At 45.6% G+C, this 23,828-nt stretch overlaps 1 protein-coding gene across 5 annotated transcripts in view; it reads right to left on the reverse strand.

Moving 5' to 3' along the window:
* Positions 1-2,243: 2,243 nt before the first annotated feature.
* Positions 2,244-23,828, reverse strand: part of PIP5K1A (phosphatidylinositol-4-phosphate 5-kinase type 1 alpha) — a 57,281-nt gene continuing 35,696 nt past the window's right edge. For 2 of the 5 annotated variants that reach the window (XM_068252487.1, XM_068252485.1), the window contains 12 exons: positions 21,540-21,692; positions 21,155-21,454; positions 14,213-14,418; positions 12,416-12,499; positions 12,244-12,292; positions 9,821-9,905; positions 9,590-9,727; positions 9,385-9,514; positions 9,242-9,304; positions 7,673-7,766; positions 6,487-6,546; positions 2,244-5,051 (listed from right to left, as the gene is read on the reverse strand). In XM_068252487.1, the coding sequence (XP_068108588.1) occupies positions 5,049-5,051; positions 6,487-6,546; positions 7,673-7,766; positions 9,242-9,304; positions 9,385-9,514; positions 9,590-9,727; positions 9,821-9,905; positions 12,244-12,292; positions 12,416-12,499; positions 14,213-14,418; positions 21,155-21,454; positions 21,540-21,692 (1,365 nt within the window). In that variant the 3' untranslated portion in view covers positions 2,244-5,048. The remainder of the gene's footprint in view (positions 5,052-6,486; positions 6,547-7,672; positions 7,767-9,241; positions 9,305-9,384; positions 9,515-9,589; positions 9,728-9,820; positions 9,906-12,243; positions 12,293-12,415; positions 12,500-14,212; positions 14,419-21,154; positions 21,455-21,539; positions 21,693-23,828) is intronic. The other 3 variants (XM_068252486.1, XM_068252488.1, XM_068252489.1) reach the window with 3 other exon arrangements.

Genomic DNA, 23,828 nt, shown 5'->3' on the forward strand with positions numbered 1-23,828 from the left:
CAGCGATTATGGTCAATGAACAGGGAACAGCTTTAAAGAGGAACTCCAGTTAAAATATTGTAATAAAAAAAGTGCTTACTTTATACAATAATTATGTATAAATGATTTAGTCAGTGTTTGCCTGTTGTAAAAGCTTTCCTCTCCCTGTTTACATTCAGACATTTATCACATGGTGACATTTTTACTGCTAGCAAGTGATGCCACTGGAAGGAGATGCTGCTTGCTTTTTTGGCGCTAACATCACACTGTGGGAGGGGTTTCACCACAAAATCAGCCATACACAGCCCCCTTGTGATCCGTTTGAGAAAAAGAATAGATTTCTCATGGGGGGGGGGGGTATCAGCTACTGATTGGGATGAAGTTCAATTCTTGGTTACGGTTTCTCTTTAAAGCAAGTTACCGGTAGCTGCTTGTTAAATGGGCTCTTGAAGGTCTTTCCTAATAGGGATCCTATGTTGCAGTTTCTAAGCACACAAAGGCTTAAGCAACAAATGGCAATAACCAACTCCAACTGATGAAATTACGAATTCTGATGGATTATAAAAGGCTTTGGCACTTATTAAATTAACTTTTTCTCTTAAGTCTTCTCCTAGGAGATACTTTTTCATATTCTGTTTAAAGTGGACCTAAACTCTTGCACAGGGCAGGAAAGAAAATTGAAAAATGCACCCTGTATGTATTTAGAGAGATTAGATTGTCTAATTCCCCCTCATCTGTGATCCAAATGTAATTTGATCTCTCAGCTGTGTCAGCTGGCTGTGAGGCAGAGCAGCTACTTTGTAAACACAGGATGTTAAAGTGGACCCAAACTAAAAATACAAGGTTTCAGAAATAAAATCTATTTTCGAAATTATAATAATAAATAGCAGCCTTTTTTCAGCTGTATGATGACAAATATAAAATATTTTACATTTATTGGAGGAAGCCCTCCCTTCCTTTCATATTGCCGGGACAGAATCCAGCAGACTGGTGGAGGAGATAAAAAACAAAACCCAGGCTGCTACTGATGATGTCACAGGGGAGGTGATCTCAGCTTGTGTGAGATTTCACATAGACAACGCCCCTGTGAGGGAGGGTAGCTGATGACAAACACACCCATGATCTAAAACCTCCTACTATGCTCAGAAGTAATGGCCGCCACCTGTGTAACCCTAGTTATGAAAAGAGAAGGGTGAGAAGCATGCACTGAAATGCTCATAGGCTTGAAGGAGTGTTTATGTATCTTTGTATGTGTCAGAGTGGTGCAACTAAATATTTTGAATTAAAAAAAAAAACAAAAAAAAAAAATTTGGTTTGGATCCGCTTTAACACTACCTCTGCTTCCATAAAAGCAGGAAGTAGACACTGCAGATTTATTGCAGGATTTGTATCAGCTGAAACAAATATTTTTTCTTAAAAGGTTATTATGCTATTGCTTATCTTTTAGAGCAGAGAGGAATTTCTGAGTTCAGGTCTGCTTTAAACTAACTTTTCATCACACTGCAATTGAAAAAGTACCAAAAAGAAGATGAAAAAGTACTGTCAAAATGGAGTATTTTCTGGCTTTCTGGTGGCTCCAAAGGAATTGATAAGCTGTGAACATCATCTAGGAAAAAACTGTGAATTGAATAGTCTATCTTCTGGATCATTTAAATGGAGAAGCTAAAAATATTAGATATATACAATGTCAGCATTACCGTATATACTCGAGTATAAATCTATAAATGTAAGTTTGACTCACTAAAAAGTATAGGGGTCGACTTATACATGAGTCTCTGCAACACTGAGTAATGTGTGTACTATTAGTGACATTCCCATTTGCAGCAATTTACCCAGTGCTAAGTGACACTTTTTTGATAAAGAAAATGACAAGAAAAAACAGTTCTGAAAGTCCTGGCCACAACAATTAACAAGGAAACGAGCAGGGGTGAAATACTGGGCTGCAGGAGGGGGAAGGGGGAATGAATAATTGCTGCACTTGGAGGCCTGAAAGAGTTATTGGCTGCAGTTAGAGGGCAGGATAAGTTATGGATGCAATACTGTTTGCAGTGCAATCATCAACCCCTCCTGGGCCCCAAGTGCAGCCATTAACTTTCCTGGGTAGACTTATACTTGAGTAAATAAAAAACTTCAGCTTAAGATGGTCGAATATTGCAGTTGACTTATACACAAGGTCGACTTATATTTGAGAATATTTTACATCTTGTTTGCTCTCACCCAATGATGTCCTCAGCGTGACATTAAAAAGATAGACCCACACAGGATTCATTTCATGTCTGTTTATATACATACAGTTATACAGCTCAGTAGCAGTGCTCGGAGTCCCGTATGTGGAAACCGAGCACTTAAATAAAAACGTTCATAAATAGTAAAACACCAGACGGTGAAGAGGAGGCAGGGATCTAAAATAAAAGGGGGCAAATTCCCACTTCCAGCAACCACAAAACACCCACTGGACGGCTGGAAGTGCTTCATAGTGTTCAGGGAGTTCAGGGACCTCGGGGGAGGTGATGAGATGTTCAGGGGAGGGACAGAGGGTGGAACCACCCTCCCCAGCAGGGACAGTGAGAAATAAAAAAAAAAAGGAGGATTCACTGAATTTAACATCTAGCAGCTAAATTAAACCTGTTAACATAAGTCAAAATAAAGAGACTCAGAAAACATATAAACTGCACTTGGATATTTGGGGGGCGATTCCACAGTGGCATCACTAATGTGTAGAGCCATTCCAGGATATCTCCGCAGAGACACCACAACAAGGGCAATCATCCCAATTTACATTACCTCCTAGGCCATAAAAGTATTCACAAATCTGGATTTGTAACACACTGTATTTACCATTTAGGCTGCACAGGCTCTTATTCTGTTTGTCAACCTTTCCAGGCTAAAGGAGGCTTAAAAGTAGTCACTTTATTCTTTGGAGTTCCCGGACAGTTAGTTCTCGCTACTAAAGCAAGGCTGAAGCCTAATGAAAAACTAAAGCTCACCTAAGGAGAGGGAAGGCTCTGGGTCCTATAGAGCCTTCGTGTTCTCCTCCCGGTCCCCTCCGTTTGAATCTTCCGTCGCGGGAGACTTCGGCAGTCTTCAGAAGCACTCGGGCTCCTGAAGACCGGAGGTTCTGTACTGCAAGTGCACAAGAGAGGGCGCTCGCACGCGCGCAGTACGGAGCGGCCTGTCTTCGGAAGCCCGAGTGCTTCCAAACACTGCTGAAAGCCACTCAACGCGAAACGGGGGAGCCTGCGGGGAAATGCAAAGACTGGGAGAAGAACGGGATGGCTCTATAAGACCCATAGCCTTCCCTCTCCTTGGGTGAGTATGTTTTTTTATTTTTTATTTCACTTAAGACTCCCTTTAAACCCCCATCACTGCGCTCTAAAAGTAGTTACCAGTTTGTGAATATTAAAAGTTTTTTTTGCATAAAGCAACTTGGAATAAGTTAGCAGCTTTGCAAAGCCCTGTTCACACTTCTGCACCCCCACCGGGCCACCGTCCCACACAGATGTGCCTTGTATCGCATATGATGCAAGTTTCTTACTTGAACTGAAACTCGAGGGAATTTTTTTCTTCCTGGCATTTCTTCTCGCTTTGTTATGGATATGCGACATGATACATGTGTGTTTATGTTACTATTCAGTCATACGGGGTAAAAAATGGAAAGTTTAAAAATAAAGGATGGAGAAGTCAATTGGAGTAAGCGAGCTCAATTCATTGCATGAGATTTACAGGAAGAGATGCAGGGATACCGTCTCAAACAACCAATCCCCATGCTGAAAATATCCTGTTTTAAAGTGAATTCGAGGCGAGAGTGATATGGGGGCTGCCATATTTGTTTCCTTTTAAACAATACCAGTTGCCTGGCAGCCCAACTGAGATTTATTTGGCTGCAGTAGTGTCTGAATCACACTCCTGAAACAAGCATGCAGATAATCTCGTCAGTTCTGGCAATGTCAGAAACGCCTGATCTGCATATGCCGGTTCAGGGTCTATGGCTGAAAATATTAGAGGCAGAGGAACAGCAGGACAACCAGGCAACTGGCATTGCTCAAAAGGAAATAAATATGGCAAGCCTCCATATAACTCTCACCTCGCATTCACTTTAAAATCCCCTGCATCAGATTGGCTGAAAGGAACACCGCCTCTCTGTAATCTCCATTTCCCATTCATCCTATCCAATCAAGTCCCTATAAGGTTGGACATTACGCTGCACAAGTGTGAACAAGGCATCATGGAGCAACCACACGGCTAATACAAAAACGAAGGATAAAAAAACAAAACAAAAAACCAAAACACCAACCCTGCTTCCTAGCGTGCAGAATTCAGTAGCAGACGCACAAGGAGTAACGAAAATACTGGGCACAGCCTTGTCATTGCCACTCTATGCAAATCTGTACTTCAATAAAGTCAAGACTTTCACACACCTTGGAGGAAGGGGAGACTAGAACAAGCAGGGAATCTGGTCATCTTATTGCAATAGGTCATTTAAACAGCCACAAGGTGACAGACAGCTCCAAGTCTGGTGACGGTAGTAAAGGGACATTGGCACACAGAAGAGGGGGTGTTGATATAGCAAGTCCAGATGGTTTCCACAGCAATGATTGATTGGAGGAGGTAAAGTGTGATGGTCACGCCATAGGATGAGGTCACAGCTTCTCACGCTCAGGAAAGGGGAAGAGCCCCGATATCAGGCAGCAAATGCTTTGTTTTCAGTTTGTTTGTTTTTTCTGTTTTTTTGGTCCAAGTTTACTGAACGCAGCATCGAGAAGAGCACAAGTTCTAATGAACCGTCTACTTCAAAAAATAGATATATATTAAATAGGAAACATGAATTCAGAAAAAGGGGAGGGGCCTCGTGTAGGGTAAGGCAAGTCTGAGGTCCCTCCCACTTGTAACATTCACCAGGGGCAGCGGCGGCGGCTGAATGTCCTAGTCAAGGGTTAGGGGGGCGCCAGGCCCCTCAGGTCCGCACGGGCTGCAGTACTGGGCGATTGTTCAGCTGAAGGAATGATCTGCAGCCACGAGGAGCTCTGCCCATCCAGGAGTGACACGTCGGGTTCAAGTCGGATCACATCTCACTGCAAAAAGACAAAAAAAAAAGAATCTTTTTAGGGACTTCCTAGAGACAACTGCTAGAAAGTAGGATAGGGTAGGAAGTACTTATGTCTAAAGAGCGGCGATTGCAGAAGACCCTTTACCAAATTTTGAAAAGACAACAGCCAATCAGAGCATGCTAAGGCACCTGCTGAAATGCTCCACATGCGCAGAGTGTCTGCCTGTTACAGTATATTTTCATTATGGCATGGTCATTTTTTATGTCTGGACCACCTATTCTAACCAAACTGGAAACCCCTCCCCTTTCTGACATCACACTGTTCAAAGGGCAGGAAAAAAAACCAACTGTAGTAGTTGAAGCCAGATGGGGAAATACCAGAGCTGCCCCAATGCAATGTGGCCTGGAACCCACTACAAGTCGCAATTGCTGGCGTTTTGAGTTAGCGTTTTGTAAGCAATTTTATGAGCGTTTTCTAGCGATTTTCAAAAAAAAGTGTAAGCTATTTGCCAGCGATTGTTATTTGTGATTTTAATTTTTATTGGTCATTTCAAATTTTTTTTTAACAGTGTGCAGTAATTTAAAATCACACACAAAATGCTGTGTGTAACGATTCATTAGTGATTTGACAGCGCTTCAATACTTAACATTGAGGCACAAACGCTCCCAAAATGCTGCATGTCCAGCAACTGCGATTTGCCTAATCGCAATCACTCCAGTGGACTCAGTCCCATCCACTTACATTGGTAGAGCATTTAGGGAAATCGATAAAGATTTAAAGCGATCCCTAAACACTCAAAACACTCTAGTGGGTTCCTAGCCTTAGAGATCACCAGGAATATTACCCCCCGCACCACTCTAAAACTGTAGCAGTGAAGGAAGAGAGTGAGGTGAAGTAGTTCTGAATTTCAGGGTCTAAAAGCAATAAAAAAAGTACTGCTTTTAGACTCTGAAGTCCAGAACTAATCAGAGCACCAAGAAGGTTATGAGTGCCGAACCTGAACTAAAAATACAAGAACTGGAAGACCAGCAGAAGAGATAGGTCAGGTGACCATCATTCTGCCTGCTGCAAAAAGAGGGCACATTCTATTTCATCTGTCATGTTTATGGCTAAAAACTTTCCTGGGGTGGCTACAAAACTGCCATGGGATTCTGCATACTAGGAGGAATACGCACACTCGGTGTCACAGCACAGACAACAAGGGTAGCCCAGCTGCTCATATGGCTTACACCAGGGAATCAACCAGTCCAAACCCGGATCCACCAAGGGTGTAGGGATACACTGCAAAGGACAAGAATGACGGGTCTCCACCTGGATTTCAGCTATTATAGCTTTTCTTTATTTTAAGTGCTATTGTATAAAATGCATGACGTTTGAGGGTTCCCCTGGTCAGCTTAATGCAGCAGCGGCAGGCAAAGCATAGGAAATTTTAGCTACAGCCAGCAGGCGGTGATCTTGCCTCTGCATCAGTCGGTGATGACGTCACATTAGAGGTTGGCAGTGCCACTCCACTTCCCGACTTCCAGGGAGAAATACGAGAGAATTACAAAGGATGAACATGCGTACATCAGTTAGTAGACAAATATAATGCTGACCATACATGTTACAATCATATTGTGCGTTATTTGGAGCCTAACAGGAACTGTACATGCTTATGGGCCTGCATGAGATAATAGACAATTATTATAAAAGCTGTGTGATTTGTCAATCAAATCTTGAATAGGGGCACTGTGGAAGTTGTGGGTGGAGCATGCTTACAACCTCAACTGGATTGTGCATTAATTTGTAGTGCTGTGTGTAACAACATTACATATTCTACAATTAGTATTAAAACAACTGCTTGCTCCTAAAAATAGCAATCATATTTAATGAACCTCCTAAGAGTTTCGTAAACTGTGCAGGCTTTTGGGTGCAGCAGGCATTTATGCATCTACAGAGTAACCGCCCCCCCTATCTGTATAAATGCCTTCATCTTCTCTCACTCACAGCTGCTGGGTTGAAATTCCTGCAATGATATACCCATCCCCGACGGGCGCAATGCATGTTGGGAGATGTAGTTCAATGATGTAATTAAATCTTCTGGCTAGATGTCAATAGGAACTACATCTCCCGGGATGCATTACATCCGCCGGGGATGTGTTATGTTCTGCAGCACTGAGCAAAAGATGTATGCCTCCTTATAGGCAGGGGGGCCACAGAGCCGAAGCAGGCAATTTCGCTGTGGACTCGTCCCTACGCTACGTCTGACCTGGGCGCCATCATAGACGATGTTATGTCTATGGCCGCGCAGCAGTGTAATTTGAGTGCTGGAGATTGCACGACCCTAAATTACTTCTCCATCCAAGCTGCTACAACTCGGAGCGGTCATAGAAATTTGTGCGGCAGTAGGGTAAGCCGTCATGGGGCTCACCCTGCGCCAAAGTGACGGGCGGTGAAATGCCACGGGCCCCCAGCAGCCCCCCATAAGTAAAATGCTTACTGCACCCCGAAAAGCTTGTTTGACAAGTTTTTCAAATGTAATGTTAAGTTCCATTTAAAGGCCAATGTACTATGCAATGCTAACCATAATCAGTACAGAAGAAACAAGTACAGGAAGACTAGATTGTAACATTGTGTGGCCAATGTAAGTAAGGGAAGATACGTACAAAGCAGATTTCTGTCTCTATCTGGTTAGGGTCCAGTGCTCCCTCCTCATCCTCTTCTTCCTCCTCCTCTCCTCCTGTCTTCCCCGACTCTGGCCTGGACATAAACAACAGAGTGTCACTGCACAGAGGACAAGCCATGAATCTAATAACTCCTCCCACGAGGTTCCAGAGAAAGCAGGGGAGGAGCCAAAAAGCTGGCCCAATCACAAATCAGTGTTTGCAGGATGAGATCTCTGCACTTCTGAGTTCCTAGGGCTGCCTTTTTGCCATAACCAGTACAAGAGGTTACCCCATCCTCCTGGAGTCCAAAACTATAACTTCACTACAAAAGCATCAATAAGTATAAGCAGTCAAGAGAGGATCACCAGATACCTATTACCCAAAATTCTGGTTTTGGGTGGAAAAGACCTTTAAAACTGGCAAACTGCAGTGTAGCATTATGCCTGGTTACCATCTATTGCTCGCTTGGGAATACTGTAAATAATTAAATGTTCACAAGGGGGCAGTGCAAACGGGAAACCTTGAACTAAAGCAGATAGGATTGCACAGTTTATACAACGCTGAATATATTTTGCCTTCTTAAAAAGGATTTATTTGCGACAATTCAGCAAGTGTCCATGTATGCCCAGCATTAGACCTGTTTTTAGACCTGGTCTAACATTTAGTAATTACACAATTCGCAAAGTTAAACAAGGAGTAACCACGCCCACTTTTTCTGACAGAGATTAGACCAGCTGATTTCTGTTGGTAAAGTCATTCTGTGAGGTTTTTTAGATGTTAGGATGGAACCTTTTGAATTATTTATGCAGGAGTTTAATTGTATGCAGAGGAAAGCTCATCAAAAGAGAAGGATGTCAGTCATAGCTACTTGCTTGTGAATTGCATCTTTTGATAATTTCCCCTGCTTTACCCACCTAATTACCAAATGGTTTAGACCAGGTCTAAAACATTTGGTAATAGTGAATTCCCCTTTGATGCAACTGACTAAACCATCAGTAAACTAAAAACCATCTGTAGACTAATCTAAACTGCTTAAAGAATTGAGGCCATTGTGTGCCTATAGTCCAGACCAGGCATGGGCAAACTCTGCCCTCCAGCTGTTACGGAACTACAAGTCCCACAATGCATTTGCCTTTATAAGTCAGGACTGTGGCTGTCAGACTCCTGCAATGCATTGTGGGACTTGTAGTTCCTTAACAGCTGGAGGGCCAAGTTTGCCCATGCCTGGTCTAGACACACCTAAATTCCCAGGTGGATACTGCATTGGCACTGCGACCGGAACGCTCTGGACAGTCTTTTGTACTTTCCACAAACCAATAGTAGTGTTATTGGCCACTGAAATGCTTCCAGTGGTTGAAGGAAACAGAAAAGAGCAATGCAGAACGTAAAGCCGTGGGGTGTTGTCAGCGGAAAGAGTTGTGGTCATCGCAAAGCAGGGATAGTCAATGAGATGCAAAAAAAAGTCCAAGCTGTTAATTATATGCAGCCTGGAGAGCTGCACCCATCAAATTCTGCATCTGCCAGATCCATTTCTAAGCTACATAGTGATACAACAGCTCCCCTTCTCACCTCTCCTGTGAGTACATTTCCTGTTCTGTGGCATCAGTTTTGTGTACTTCCACTCCCACCGACCTACAAGAGAGAGAGAGAAGCTCAGTCTACTAATTCACCTGCAATCCCCACCCACTGGCAGCAAGAGTGGCACCACCTACCTGTGTGCTGGAGAGTTTAACCCACCACTGCCCAGAGAAGAAGTGGACAAGGTGGTTGCCAGAGAGTCGCTTGCTGCTTCATCTACAGGCGGAGTTCTAGGCAGTACATCTGGCCGTCCATAGAGGGCACCTGCGAGTAGAGACGAGGGTTACACATTTAATGGAATGAGGATTCCCTGAGGAAGGGCTAAGCCAAGAGACTCACCCTGATCTGGATCCCCATCAGTCACCAAATACTGCTTGTTCTCGCCAGTCAGTTGAAGCTGGGTGGGCACGTTTGCCTGAGTGGCTCGACGCTGGAGGCCTGGCATCGCCCTACTTTTCTTTGAGGGTGAGGCTTTCACTGCAGGCAAAGGACAAATGTTACAGAGCATGAGGCAAAGACAAGAGGCAGCCAATCAAAGGACAGCATTAGGTTCACCTCATCAAAACTTACATGGCACCTTCTTGAACACTGTACCACACATGAACTTCTGGAAGCGCTCTGCATAGAAGCCGGGTCTGTGAACTGAAACCGTGTCCTGAATAGAGACAGAAAGTAACAATAAGACAAGAAAAATGTGTGGAAAAAACGCCAGCCCATTTAAAACCGGGTGCTAGGCAACTGGCAGCGTACGAAGTGCTCGGCTAAGACCCGCCCACAGCGCATGCACAACCGTGACCTCCCAATCTTGCGCATGACTACTGCCCAAAGCCCGCACACTTGCAGCAGTCACCCGAAGCACAGACACAGGATGATGCAGGGACAGGGGAATTATTATTTAAGATATATAATATCTCCAACTTATTCTTGAGCTCCGTACAGAGATTACAGTTTTATCGCAGCAGTCTCTGCACCAGAGGAGTTTACATGCCAATATATCCATCACAAACACCCTCTAAGAGATAAGGAGTGCTAAAATATATTTTATCTGATGAATGATAATAATTAACTGGATTGTATTCTTGGGTACAGGTAGTCCGCAGTTAACGAACGAGATAGGGACTGTCGGCTCGTTCTTAACCTGAATCGGTTCTTAAGTCGGGACAACCTGTTCTGCTGCCATTTTTAATGCAGAGTATGCGCAGCAGAAGGTAAATAGAGGACATCTCACCTGTTCCATGGCTGTAGAAGGTCCCATCGTGCTGCCTGGAAGCTGCGCGGCCCGTCCTCTCGCTCCGTTCACTGTCCTCCCGGTGGCTTCACATGCGTCGCATAATGACGCATTAGCAGGCGCCGCCACTAGGGGGCTTCTCCTGATTGCGTCATTTTGCGACGCATGTGAAGCCGCCGGGAGGACAGTGGACAGAGCGAGAGGACGGGCAGTGGAGCTTCCAGGCAGCACGATGGGACCTTCTACAGGCATGGAACAGGTGAGATGTCCTCTACTTACCTTCCGCTGCGCATACTCTGCATTAAAAACGGCAGCAAAACAGGTAGTCCCTGGCGACGTGACGTCATCGCTGCGGGCGTTCGTATCGGCGGGTCGTTCGTAAGTCAGGCGTTCATAAACCGGGGACTACCTGTGCCTAGAATCAATAGCAGGCAACAATTACTGTAAAAAAGCCAATGCTCTCTTCCTTGCCCTAATACTCAGGGCCAGTTCTAGACCTTTTGCCGCCTGAAGCAATACACTGTGAGGGAGCGCACCCCCCTCACAATGTAATGTGTCAATGTATTGGTTGTGAAGCCGGACTGGGGAGGAGTGACATCGGACTGTGCATTGCAGGCACTATCCTTACCTCCCTCTCCTCTCTGCTGGCACGTAGCATCTAATCCTTACTATGCCGGGTATGTGCTGCACAGCGCTGCATCACTCACCCCCCGCTCTCAGCAGATTAGCAATGGGATCACCAGCCACACATGACGTCCTGCTTCCTCTCTGACTACAGCGGCGCCTCATGTGACCCAGCACAATGTAACAGGTCACATGAGGCACCGGTGTAGCCATGGATACAGGACGCTGGACAGGCACATGGAGACCCCATCGCTGGAACGCGGAGCAGGTGAGTGAAGCGTTGGCGCGCATCTAGAGATGGAGAGACGGGGAGTGCGAAGAAGGGGACATTTGGGGAAAGGATGTATGTATGTATGTATGTGTATATGTATGTGTATATGTATGTGTATATGTATGTGTATATGTATGTGTATGTGTATGTGTATGTGTATGTGTATGTGTATGTGTATATGTATATATATATATATGTGTGTGTGTGTGTGTGTGTGTGTGTGTGTGTGTGTGTGTGTGTGTGTGTGTGTGTGTGTGTGTGTGTGTGTGTGTGTGTGTGTGTGTGTGTGTGTGTGTGTGTGTGTGTGTGTGTGTGTGTGTGTGTGTGTGTGTGTGTGTGTGTGTGTGTGTGTGTATGTATGTATGTATGTATGTATGTATGTATGTATGTATGTATGTATGTATATATATATATATATATATATATATATATATATATATATATATATATATATAATTTCCACCTCAGGTACACTTTATACACACATAGGGCTTCCTCCAGGCTGATAGTCTCCTCGCCTGCTTTGCCCACAACTGGTCCCGGAATCCTCCGTGCTCTGCATCTGCGAAGTAGTACTGCACAGGCGCAAACCGATCCCAGCCATGGAAGTTTGCGCGGCCAGGCTGCGCATGCGCAGTTGGCCCCGAACCGGAGGACTTTCTGGTGCCAATTGCAGAAGAACCAAGGGTAGGACGACGGCGAGAGAGCGATAAGACTGGAGGAAGCCCCAAATATCTTTTTTTTTCCTGCCCCAGTTCAGGTTTACTATAAGACATTGTATTGCTTTTTGTTAGGCAATGATGATTAAGAAACATGAGTTGTGCTCTGGATGTATTTTTGGTATACTTGTAATAAAGATTCTTTTCTCACCCCATCATGGACTAGAGCCTTCCAGGAGTGCTCCAGCTTCTTGATGAACCTGCAGGGAAGCACAGGGTGACAGTGAGGAAACAGCACTCAAAACCTGCAATCCGATGGAGTAGAGTGGAAACAGCTGAGCTCAGGGGAAGAAGGAAAAGCTGCAGATACTTCTGGTACTGACCTGTAGGACTGCAGAATGTCAATGACTCCAATATACAGTAAGAGGCGCTCTCCCTTTGCATTGCGAGCAGGGATACCACCCATCCTACAGAAAGAAAACAAAACAGTGAGATTCCTCTGCAGTAATTGGTGTTACTTCACTTGCGACAATAATTGGATTTTCCTGCTGTAGTTTGTGTGTTCCTTCCAAACTGGTGACATTTTTCTGCTTAAATCTTGATCATGCATCTTCATGGGGAAGGGGGTCAGGGCTTAACTAGGGATTCTGGCGAGACATAGCTGTACTCAGGGACTGTGGGGACATTCACTGCTATACTGAGGATTCTGCTTTATTTGAGGCACAGCACCACATATGAGGGAGGATCGATGGAGAGGGGGTATAATTTGTAGCTACGGATCTTTAAATCAGGAGTCCTAACTATTATAAAAGAGTGGAAGAAGAAATGGAAGGTGGTGGTTGGGGGGGGGTCGGCTAGTCGAGGTAGGCTCCCTACCTCACTGCAGATTAAGTGTAAGGTGGCAGGATTCTGTGCAGAAAGAAAGGCATTTGCTGCTGCCATAGTGCCCCACCCAGCATCTCACACAGATTTTAGTCATTGTAGGGACAGATCATCACAGACTGCCTTGTCCAGAGACCAGAGGGGGTGACTGAATATTGCAGATAGACGTCGTTAAAGATCCATCTATGAAGCAGCTTAGGACCAGGTAGTGTGCAATGAAAATAAACGAAACACACTCACTTTATCCTCTCAGTGACTCCTCTACTAACATAGCTAACTTGCAGCTTGAATCTTTCTTGCCATCTCTCTTGTTCTGGAGAGAATGGAGGAAGAAGAGAACAGCAGATGCCTCGAGATCCAACGTCAAATGCCAAATACCGGAATGCACTTCTCTGTAATCTGACCTGTTGCTCAGCTAGCAGAACAACAATTGCACACACCAAGCTTACAGGGTTGCCTTCTGTTTATTTCTGCTAAACCTGGTATGTCCTGGTCTGGCTAGTTAGTGAATTAATGAGCTGATAACTGAGGCATTCAGCTCTGCCTGAAAAAAAAATGCAGGATATGGGGTGGGGCACACCATTTGTGTGCTTGAGTGTGGAATTCCTAATCTACGAAGACCATTTCTGTTCAGTGCACATAGTTGGAGCCTGGAAACCGTTAACTGTATGTCACTCAGCAGGGAGGGCGGGCCCCAGTTACTGAATGGGGCCCCATACTCCTGTAATACTTGGTAGTCCCCTGCTGGCAGTCCTGTTGCCAACCTTTCCACAAGAGTAAAGGCCCATACACACAGTAGATAAAACTCAGCTGAGGCAGCCATTAACTACCACCTCTGTCGAGAATCTAGCATGTTTATAGTAGCTCCTCATTCAATGGCTGCCTAGGCAGCGGACTGCTAACAGGTTTGTCCTCTCCACTCACCTCGCCCACCGTGACTCCACTCCCTCTCACTGCCCCATTGCAACAGAACCTGTGGCTAGCCAGCCACGTGTCTGTACAGCATCGGACCTGCAATGTCGCCCAATATTTGGGTACGGGCCTTAATATTTTCTTGCAGTAGATCATGTATTCCCCTCCTATCTGTATGAGGTTCTCCTGCAGTAGATTGTCTCTCTGCCCTGGAAAGATGTAAAAGATTTTCCTGCAGTATCTTATCTCTACCCCTCCTGTTATTGCATGGTTTTCCTCCTACCCAGCAAGATATAAGGTACAGCTTCCGGTTATCTCTGGGGTAACAGTTCTGGGTAGAGTGGCTCTTTAAGGCTGTATAAGACCCTGGACACAGAAGAACCTACTGATCGTCTGTCTCTATGGATCCGCCTCGCTTTGCCTCTCCCTGGATGGATTCCATGGCGGTGGAATAAAGGGCCTTCTGGGTAGTGGGTTTTCGTGTGTCGACCTGTGGAGCTCCGTCTGTTCTTGTGTTCTCTTTTTGTGAAAGATCCATGTTGTGAACGCCAACCAGAAGACTGTAGTCCATGATCTTGAAGCTCTGCAGTACCTACAGGGTTAAGATATGAAAATCTAGTGAGAACCAACAATATATTGATAGCATGTGATAAAAGATGAAATTTAGGTCAGGTGGACCAGCGTACTGGAAGCAGAGTGTGTGTGGTGAGGTCATGTGCCAATCTAAGAAGAGATATTTCTGTGAAGCCTCCGATTTAGCCGGGCCATGGTGTATTCCCCCTCCCCCCCTAAAAAATAATGTAAAGGAATAGTGAGGCATGGGGGAAAAAAAAAAAAAGTATGCTTTTACTTACCTGGAGCTTCTTCCAGCCACCTGTAGTCTTGAAGGCTCCTCTCTGTCCTCCCAGTCCCCTCCGTTGATCTGCTTTCAGCTCTGGTGAAGTTCGCATGTCAGCTGGGTCGCGCATGACTTTGCTAAGACTTGTAACCACACTTGCACAGAATGCTCCTGGCCACAGGAGTGCATTTGAGGCGGCACGCTGCTGGGTCAGAGCAAGCGCTGTAGAGCGTGACCTGGCCAACGTGGACTTAACCGGGGCTGAGAGTGGATCAACTGAGGGGAGCGGGAGGACAGCGATGGCCCTTCAAGACTACAGCTGGAATAATCATTCATATGCTATATTAGTTAGAAACACTTGCCAAAATAAAAAAAAGTTAATGTACCAATAGTGTCTGCAGTGTCTTATTGCTCAGTGTTTATGAAGTGGAAAGCTGGCAATAAAACTACATTTACTCAATTAAAAGGTATTGCCTAGAGCAGGGGTCCCGTAAACGTTTTGGGTGGAGGGCCGGGTCAACATACTTCAGACTGCTGGGGGGCCGGAGTATACATAAAATGATGTCTTTGCGGGCCAGACAGTGAAGCATACCCAGGTGACAACCAGAAGTCCAATTGGACAACAGTGTCACCTGATGTGGAATTTGATTGGAAACCAGCAAAATTACTCCTTTCTGGCTTCCATGTGGGTGGGTGGTGCCAGCACTGCTATTGTATTCGTGGACCACCAATATTTAAATATGTAGCTGACCGCATCTATAAGTAATACATTTTGCGTGTGGGGGGCAGGTAAAAAAAGCCTCAGGGAGCCGCATTCGGCCCGCGGGCCTTAGTTTGAGGATCACTGGCCTAGAGTAACTATGTGTTGGCAAAGCTAATTTCTGAATCTGTTCCTCGACTAAAACCAGACCACATCTCACAGACTTTGGGTCAGTACACACCAAAAACCTCTAGCAGATCTGCTAACACTAGAGGTTTTTGAAGCAGATTTTCAGAGCGATTCTAGGCATGTTTAGAGACGTTATCTAAACATGCCTAGCGTTTCTTTGAGCGTTTTTGTGTAGAAGATTTCATATATTGTTACAGTAAAGCAGTTACTGAACAGCTTCTGTAACAAACGCCTGGAAAACCGCTCTGATCTAGCGTTTTTCAGAGTGTTTCCACTTTACATTGAGGCAGAAACGCCTCAGAAATCTAAAAAATGCTGCAGCCCCCAAGTTTGCGTTTGTGGAAAAAACAAACAGCTCTTATGTGCACAGCCCATTGAAATACATTACCAAAGCAGTTTTCTATCCCCAAGCGTTTTTAAAAATGCTAATGAACCGCTCTGGTGTGCACCAGCCCTGTGTAGTGAAAGAGGACAGTGTGATGAAGCCCTCCAATTACAGCAACGTGCCATGATATCAATACACTGTGCACAGAAAGGTGCCATATCAATAAACAGGGACATATAAAGCACACCTGAAGTGAAAGGGATATGAAGGGCTGATATGTTTGAGCTGCAGCGAAAATAACACAATGAATACAATTGCTTATTGTTTACAATAATTTATAGATTATTTAGTCAGTGTTTGCCCATTGTAAAATCTTTCCTGTTCCCGATTTAGATTCTGAAATTTATCGCAGGTGGTGACATATTTAGTCCTGTCAGGTAATTTGTATGGAATATTCGATGGTGAGAGTTCTATGCACAGAGGGAGATACTGCTTGCTTGGCAGTTGGAAAAAGCTGTTATTTCCCACAATGCAATGAAGTTCACAGACAGCAAACTGTTAGGACCTTGGTCATGACTTCACACTTTGGGAGGGGTTTCACCACAATATCAGCCATACAGACCACCCCGAAGATCTATTTGCGAAAAGGTAAAGATCTCTCGTGGAAAAGGTGGTATCATCTATTGATTGGGATGAAGTTCAATCTTTGGTTAAAGTTACTTTTAAAACAATACCAGTTGCCTGACTGCCCTGCTGATCTTTCATGCATAAGTAGTGTCTGAATCACACACCTGAAACAAGCATGCGGCTAATCTAGTCAGACCTGAGACAAAAACATCTGAACTGCATGCATGATCAAGGTTTATGGTTAAAACCATTAGTGACAAAGGATCAGCAGGACCCCCAGGCGATGTGCATTGTTTAAAAGGAAATAAATATGACAGTCTCTATATCCCTCTCAGTTCAGGTGTACTTTAAGCCTTGTGCACACGTTAGATAATCTTCAACCGAGACGGTAGTTTGGTGCTGTCTTGGCCAAGAATCTAGCAAGTGTACAGCTGCCCCCGACAATAAGCAGTCCATCCTACTGGATCGTTAACCACTTCACCCCAATTGGGTTTTTACCCTAAAGGCAGCCATACACTGGTCGATGTGCCATCAGATCGACCAGCTGACAGATCCCTATCTGATCGAATCTGATCAGATAGGGATCGTATGGCTGCCTTTACTGCAAACAGATTGTGAATCGATTTCAGCCTGAAACCGATCACAATCTGTTCAGCTGCTCCTGCCGCCTGTCCTCCCCCCGCGCATACATTACCTGACGCTGGCTCCCGGGCATCTTCTCCACGCTGCACCGCTCTGTTCTTGCTCCATCTCGGCGCTTCCTGTGTCACTCCGTGACCAGGAAGTTCAAATAGAGCGCCCTCTATTTGAACTTCCTGGGTCACTGCAGTGACCCAGGAAGCGCCGGGATGGAGCGGGTGCAGCGCTGAGAAGATGCGGAGAAGACGCCCGGGAGCCCGCATCAGGTAATGTATTTTTCATCGGATCGGCCGCCGCTAGCGACGCGCACTTTACCCGCGGGCGATCGAGGGTAATTTCCCGCACGGCGCGATCGACGGACCGATCCGATTTCGGGAGGAAATCGGATCGTCGGCGGCGTTTACCGCGAACGATTGGCAGCAGATTCGATCCCAGGATCGAATCTGCTGTCGAAACGGCCGGGAATCGGGCCAGTGTATGGCCACCTTTACGGACAAGAGCGATCCTCACCTTTCAGTGCTCATCCCTTTCATTTGCCAATAGCTTAATCACTACTAATTACAATGAAATGATCTAGATCTTGTTTTTTCTCCACCAATTGGGCTTTTTGGGGTTGATATTTGTTTTCAGTAATTACTTTATTTTCTATGCATTTTAAAGGGAAAAACAAGGAAAAAAAATACACATTTCTCCAATTTCATCCCCTATGGTTTTAATATAAACACTGCTACTGTGCACACAGCCCACACATTTTATCTGCCTATTTGTCCTGGTTAGCACAAGATTTTAATGATGTCCGTAATGCAAAGTATGGTGACAATATATTTGGAAATAAAGGTGTATTTTTTCTATGATGGGTTTTTTTCTCCACCATTTTAACGTGCACAGCGGCAGCAGCACGTATAAAAACATCCTGAAGCCGTTAAGAGGCTATAGAACAGGGGTCTCAAACTCGCGGCCCGCAGGCCATTTGCGGCCCTCGATACAATATTTTGTGGCCCGCGCTGTCAAAAGCTTCCTTATAGTTTGCTTCAGTGCTCCCAAGTAATCCGCCACATCCCCGCCGCTAAACGAGGGCTGCAGAGCCCCCAAATTGCCCAAGGGGCAATCTGCTGGCATTTCCTGGAAGGGGCAGAGCTTTCAGCTTCAGCTCTGCCCCTCCTGATGTCAATCGCCGCACGGATCGCCGCCTCTCCCCGCCCCTCTCTGTGAAGGAAGAGTGAGAGGGGCGGGCAGAGGCGGCGATGCGCCGTGATTGACGTCAGGAGGGGCAGAGCTGAAGCTGAAAGCTCTGCCCCTTCCAGGAAATGCCAGCAGATTGCCCCTTGGGCGATTTGAGGGCTCTGCAGCCCTCGTTTTGCGGCGGGGACACAGCGGATTACTTGTAATGGGAGCACTGAAGCGAACTATAAGGTAAAATAGGCAAAATAGTTCGCTTCAGTGTGAATTTGATTTTGAAATAAAAATCAATGCAAGGGACGGGGGAGGGGGGCGGGAGCTGCTGATTGTGAAATCCCTTATGCAGCCCAGCCTCATCCTGACTTTGCCTCCTGCGGCCCCCAGGTAAATTGAGTTTGAGACCCCTGCTCTAGAAGGACGTTTATATAAGTCAGCTTGTCATTAGGTGGTTAAACAGTAACAAACGTGCGGATGCTTGTACCTCTCCAGCTGCTGGAATCTATTCTCCACTGACAGTACAAGCTGATCAGTTACAGCTCAATAAAGATCATTAAACCTACATAAATACAGTTTGTGTACATAGCTTTAGTGTAGTTCGAGGAAGTGTGATTCTAGACAAAAAGAGAATTGGCACTGTGATTAGGATGTAGCACTACAGCCGAGCTGTGAAAGCTGGTAAGGTAGTGTGATCATCTCCAATCAGTCTCGATCACCAGAGTTCTAGAGGCTGTGAGGGTGTAGCCACTGATGAACATCCAACAGCTGTCGTCTCAAACTGCTGGCATATAAAAAGGACAGATGCACTTTTGACCTCGTCCCTGTAACTTTGATGTCGGGGTACCATTTCTTGGGCCCCGTATGTGTTTTATCACCTTTTACTATCCTTTATTGATTTTTTTTCCTTATTTTTTTTTTTTACATTTGGTCAATGAAAGCAGTCTACCCCGAGATACTGCCCTTCTGTCTTCTATATTCTAACAATTTGAGATGACAGCTGTCGGATGTTTATCAGTAGCTACACCATTATAGCCTCTAGAACTCTCTGAAGATCGGGACTGACCACTTGGAGATTATCTCTGCTTACTAAACAACCTTATAACATGGGTTGTTTAGGCCTGGTAAGGCTTGGTCCTATTTATTGGTGGTGGTCATCATGCTTTATCCAACGCATGGAGGGACATTGAATTGCGCATATAACATAGTGCATTAATATTGATCTATGAGACCTGCGCTTTAATATTCAATGACTTTGGACACTGTCTATTCTCGTCAGTGGTTGACATTAGATCACACTTCATTTAAAATGGGCCGCATGGTGGGGTAGTGGTTAGGGCAGCACAGTGGAGTAGTGGATAGCACTTTCGCCTTCCAGCGGTGGGGTGGGCCCTCGGTTCGAACCCCAGCCAGGGCACCATGTGCACAGAGTTTGTAGGTCTCTCTGTGCCTGTATGGGTTTCATCTGGGCACCCCGGTTTCCTCTCACATCCCAAAAACAGAAATAAGTTAATTGGCCCTAGACAAAAATACATACACTACACGATATAAACATAGGACTATAGTAAGCAGTGTTCTCCCCAGGCTCTTTGAGCACCCGGCTGTCATCAGATCCTCTCCTAATCCTCCTCCTATGCCGTAAGCAGAGTTTCACTTCCCCTGCATTCCCCCCACCATGCCCCACCCGGCTACTTTTTCATGTCAACTGGCTGGAAAAAAATTCTAAGGCGGACACTGGTAAGGATTAGATTGTGAGCCCCTTTGAGTGACAGTTACGTGTGGAAGATGTCAGTATTATACAAATATTAAAGGGGCACTATGGCTAATTTCTTTGTTTTTTGACACTATAATATTAATATTTGTATGTGTATAATACTTAGGTACATGTATTGTGGCAGATTATTATTTTTTTTTTTTTTTTACACACAGCTAATATCCTTTTACAGCTGTAGAGTCACGCCGGCAGGTTTACCTTACTGACGCGACTCAGGCTAATCCATGTTGAAGTAGGAGGCATCTTTCTATGTTATTGGAGAAGCCGTTATTGGCCACCCCTCTGGTCATCTCACTTTGGATCCTTCAGTTTCCAACTGCACTATTGTGCAGTTACAGAGGTCATCCCAATCAGCCGTAAAGTGCTGGACACGGCCGCTGTGGAGAGTGAGACGCATCCGCCGCCCAGACTGAGTGGGGCGCAACCTCTGTGCTGAGCAGGATGCAGCCGCACGGATTACGATGCCCGGCAAGGACCCCTGTAGCGAAGCTGGCAATGAAACGGACACCTATTGTTGTCCGTTTCTATGGTTACCAGACTTCGCTTTTGCGCAAGGCAGCAACAATAGGTGTCCGTTTCAGCGCTACAGGGGTCCTTGCCGGGCAGCGTAATCCGTGCGGCTGCATCCTGCTCAGCACGGAGGTTGCGTCCCACTCAGTCTGGGCGGCGGATGCGTCTCACTCTCCACAGCGGCCGTGTCCAGCACTTTACGGCTGATTGGGATGACCTCTGTAACTGCACAATAGTGCAGTTGGAAACTGAAGGATCCAAAGTGAGATGACCAGAGGGGTGGCCAATAACGGCTTCTCCAACAACATAGAAAGATGCCTCCTACTTCAACATGGATTAGCCTGAGTCGCGTCAGTAAGGTAAACCTGCCGACGTGACTCTACAGCTGTAAAAGGATATTAGCTGTGTAAAAAAAAAAAAAATAATCTGCCACAATACATGTTCCTAAGTATTATACACATACAAATATTAATATTATAGTGACAAAAATCAAAGAAATTAGCCATAGTGCACCTTTAATAACAACAACAACAGCTGGCAGCAGGCCTCTCACCAGGCAATCCCTCTGAATGGTCTTGCAGAGGGCGTTGTGCATATCGGGGTCTAGGAATAGGCCATCTGGCAGGTCCTGCATGAAGTCCAGGTCTTTGAAGGTTGGAAAGTTCTTCTCGCGTTCTTTCGGTGAGGCCCGCCTTTTGTAGGTGGAGCCTTTCAGGTCATACTTCAGGTGCATCTTTACCGAGCGGGGTAGCAGGTTATTCATCACCACGATGCGAATGTTCTTGCCGCCAGCTTGCACACAGTACAGCCCGAAGAACTTGGGCAGGAGGGTGCGCGGATTCTGGTTCAGATTCTGCAGCGCGGGAATACAACACAGAGCTATTCAATACTCTAAACAAAAGATGGAGTGACAGCACTGTCCATCACGGTAGGCTTACCATGTAATATCCGGGTAGCAGTTTCTGAAGGAACTCTGCCTCCTTGTGTTGCACCGTCTTAATGATGAACTCGTCATCCCCGGAAACGTAGAACAAGGATCCACTGGCTCCGGAATTGGACAGTTCGATTAGTGGATCATTACACAGCGAATACTGAAAACAGAAATGACAATGACATGTCTGGCAGAGGAGGAAAATTCCTGAAAGACAGCTCTACACACTGCAGGTCCTGCCAAGCTTCTGTTATGAGTATACTGAGACATCACTGAGAAAATACTGAAATTGTTCTGACAGCATTGAAAGGGGGCTCTGTCTTTATCAGAGGCAAAAAATAAGTGAGAACTTCTGCTTGCCATTTAACTCTGTCTAAAATATGTTTCACTTTTCAAAAGAATGGAAGGGGGGGGGGGGGGCGGGGGGGGGGGGTGGAGTTAGAACATGTAGTAGGTTTTTATCAGGGTCTAAAAGTGAACCCGAGGTGAAAGAGATATGGTGGCGGCCATATTTGTTTCCTTGTAAACATCACCAGTTGCCTGGCAGATCTGCTGATCTAATGGCTGCAGTAGTATCTGAATAACACCAATAAAAGTATTAGAGGCGGAGGATCAACAGGACAGCCAGGCAAGTGGTATTGCTTAAAGAGACACTGAAGCGAAAAAATATATATGATATAATGAATTGGTTGTGTACTATGAATAATTACTAGAAGATTAACAGCAAAGAAAATATTCTCATACTTTTATTTTCAGGTATATAGTGTTTTTTCTAACACTGCATCATTCTATAATATGTGTAGATTACACAACACTCAGCATTCAAAATGAGTCTTTGAGAGCAGACTGAAGTAATGACCTCTCCTCTAGCAGAGGAAAAGTAAATAGTCCAGGAACAATTGAGATAATAAAAGTCAGATAACAGCCCTCTCCACGACTAACTTAGAGAGCTTAATGGCTTGTTTGCATAGAGATAACTGGAGTTTCTCAACTCTTCCTGTACTGGAAACAATTACACTGATGTATCTGATCTTAATGTTTTATTTCTTAGCTGTGCTACACATACAAATCATAATATCATCATTTTTTTTTTCGCTTCAGTGTCTCTTTAAAAGTAAATAAATACGGCAGCCTCCATATAACTCTCACCTCGGGTTCACTTTAAAGGGAACCTAAACTGAAAAGGATATGGATTTTTCCCTTTTTAAATAATACCAGTTGTCTGGCTGTCTTGCTGATCCTCTGCCTCTAATACTTTTAGCCACAGCCCCTGAGCAAGCATGTAGAGCAGGTGCTCTGACTGAAGTCAGACTGGATTAAGCTACATGCTTGTTTCAGGTGTGCGATTCAGCCACTACTACAGCTAAATACATCAGCAGGAGAGTCAGGCAGTTGGTATTGTTTAAAAGGAAAAATCCATATCCCTCTCAGTTTAGGTTCCCTTTAAAGAGACACTGAAGCGAGAATTATTCTCGCTTCAGAGCTCAGAGTTAAAACGCCGCTATCCCGTGGATAAACGGGGGTCCCTTCACACCCAACAACCGCCCCCAAACCAAACACCCCCCCCCCCCCCCCCCCCCCGCAAAATCAACGACCAAATTGGTCGTACATTTTGCTGCTCCTAGAGGCAGGGCTAATGGCTGCAGCCCTGCCTCTAGTCGCGTCTATCAGCGGCGCATCGCCACCTCTCCCCCGCCCCTCTCAGTGAAGGTAGACTGAGAGGGGCGGGGGAGAGGTGGAGATACGTGCTGACAGACACGCGTGGGGCAGGGCTGCGGCGGTTAGCCCTGCCTCAACCAGTAAGAGATCCCCGGCTGCAAGGAGGGGATTTCGGGGGGTAAGGGACCCCCGTTTAGCCGCGGGATATCGGCGTTTTAGCAGGGGCACACATGCCCCTGCTAACTATGAGCTCTGAAGCGAGATTTATTCTCGCTTCAGAGTCTCTTTAAGTTGGACATACATTACCCAATGGCCACCAGAACAACAACTGGCTAGATCCCTTTCTCCATCCACCAGATCAAAGCATCTCTACTAGCGCTGCTACCTCACGGGCCCCCAGGGTTGATTGGGTCTGCTCTACTGTGCAGGCGACTCGCACCTGCACAGTGGGGCATACCCGATTGGGCTCAGCTATTTCCGCCAGAGCCCAAGAGGAAGCTTGTACTGCGGCTGCGCAGGAGCGAGGCTTAGTAAATATTGCTGCATGCGGTTCGGGGGCTGCCATCGCTGACTCCCTGAGTCTGGAGAGAATAATTAGGATCCAAAGGGCTCCCTCCTTCCAGGGGTAAGCACCCCC

The sequence above is a fragment of the Hyperolius riggenbachi genome, chromosome 9, assembly GCF_040937935.1.
Source record: "Hyperolius riggenbachi isolate aHypRig1 chromosome 9, aHypRig1.pri, whole genome shotgun sequence".
In the NCBI taxonomy this organism is placed as follows: domain Eukaryota; kingdom Metazoa; phylum Chordata; class Amphibia; order Anura; family Hyperoliidae; genus Hyperolius; species Hyperolius riggenbachi.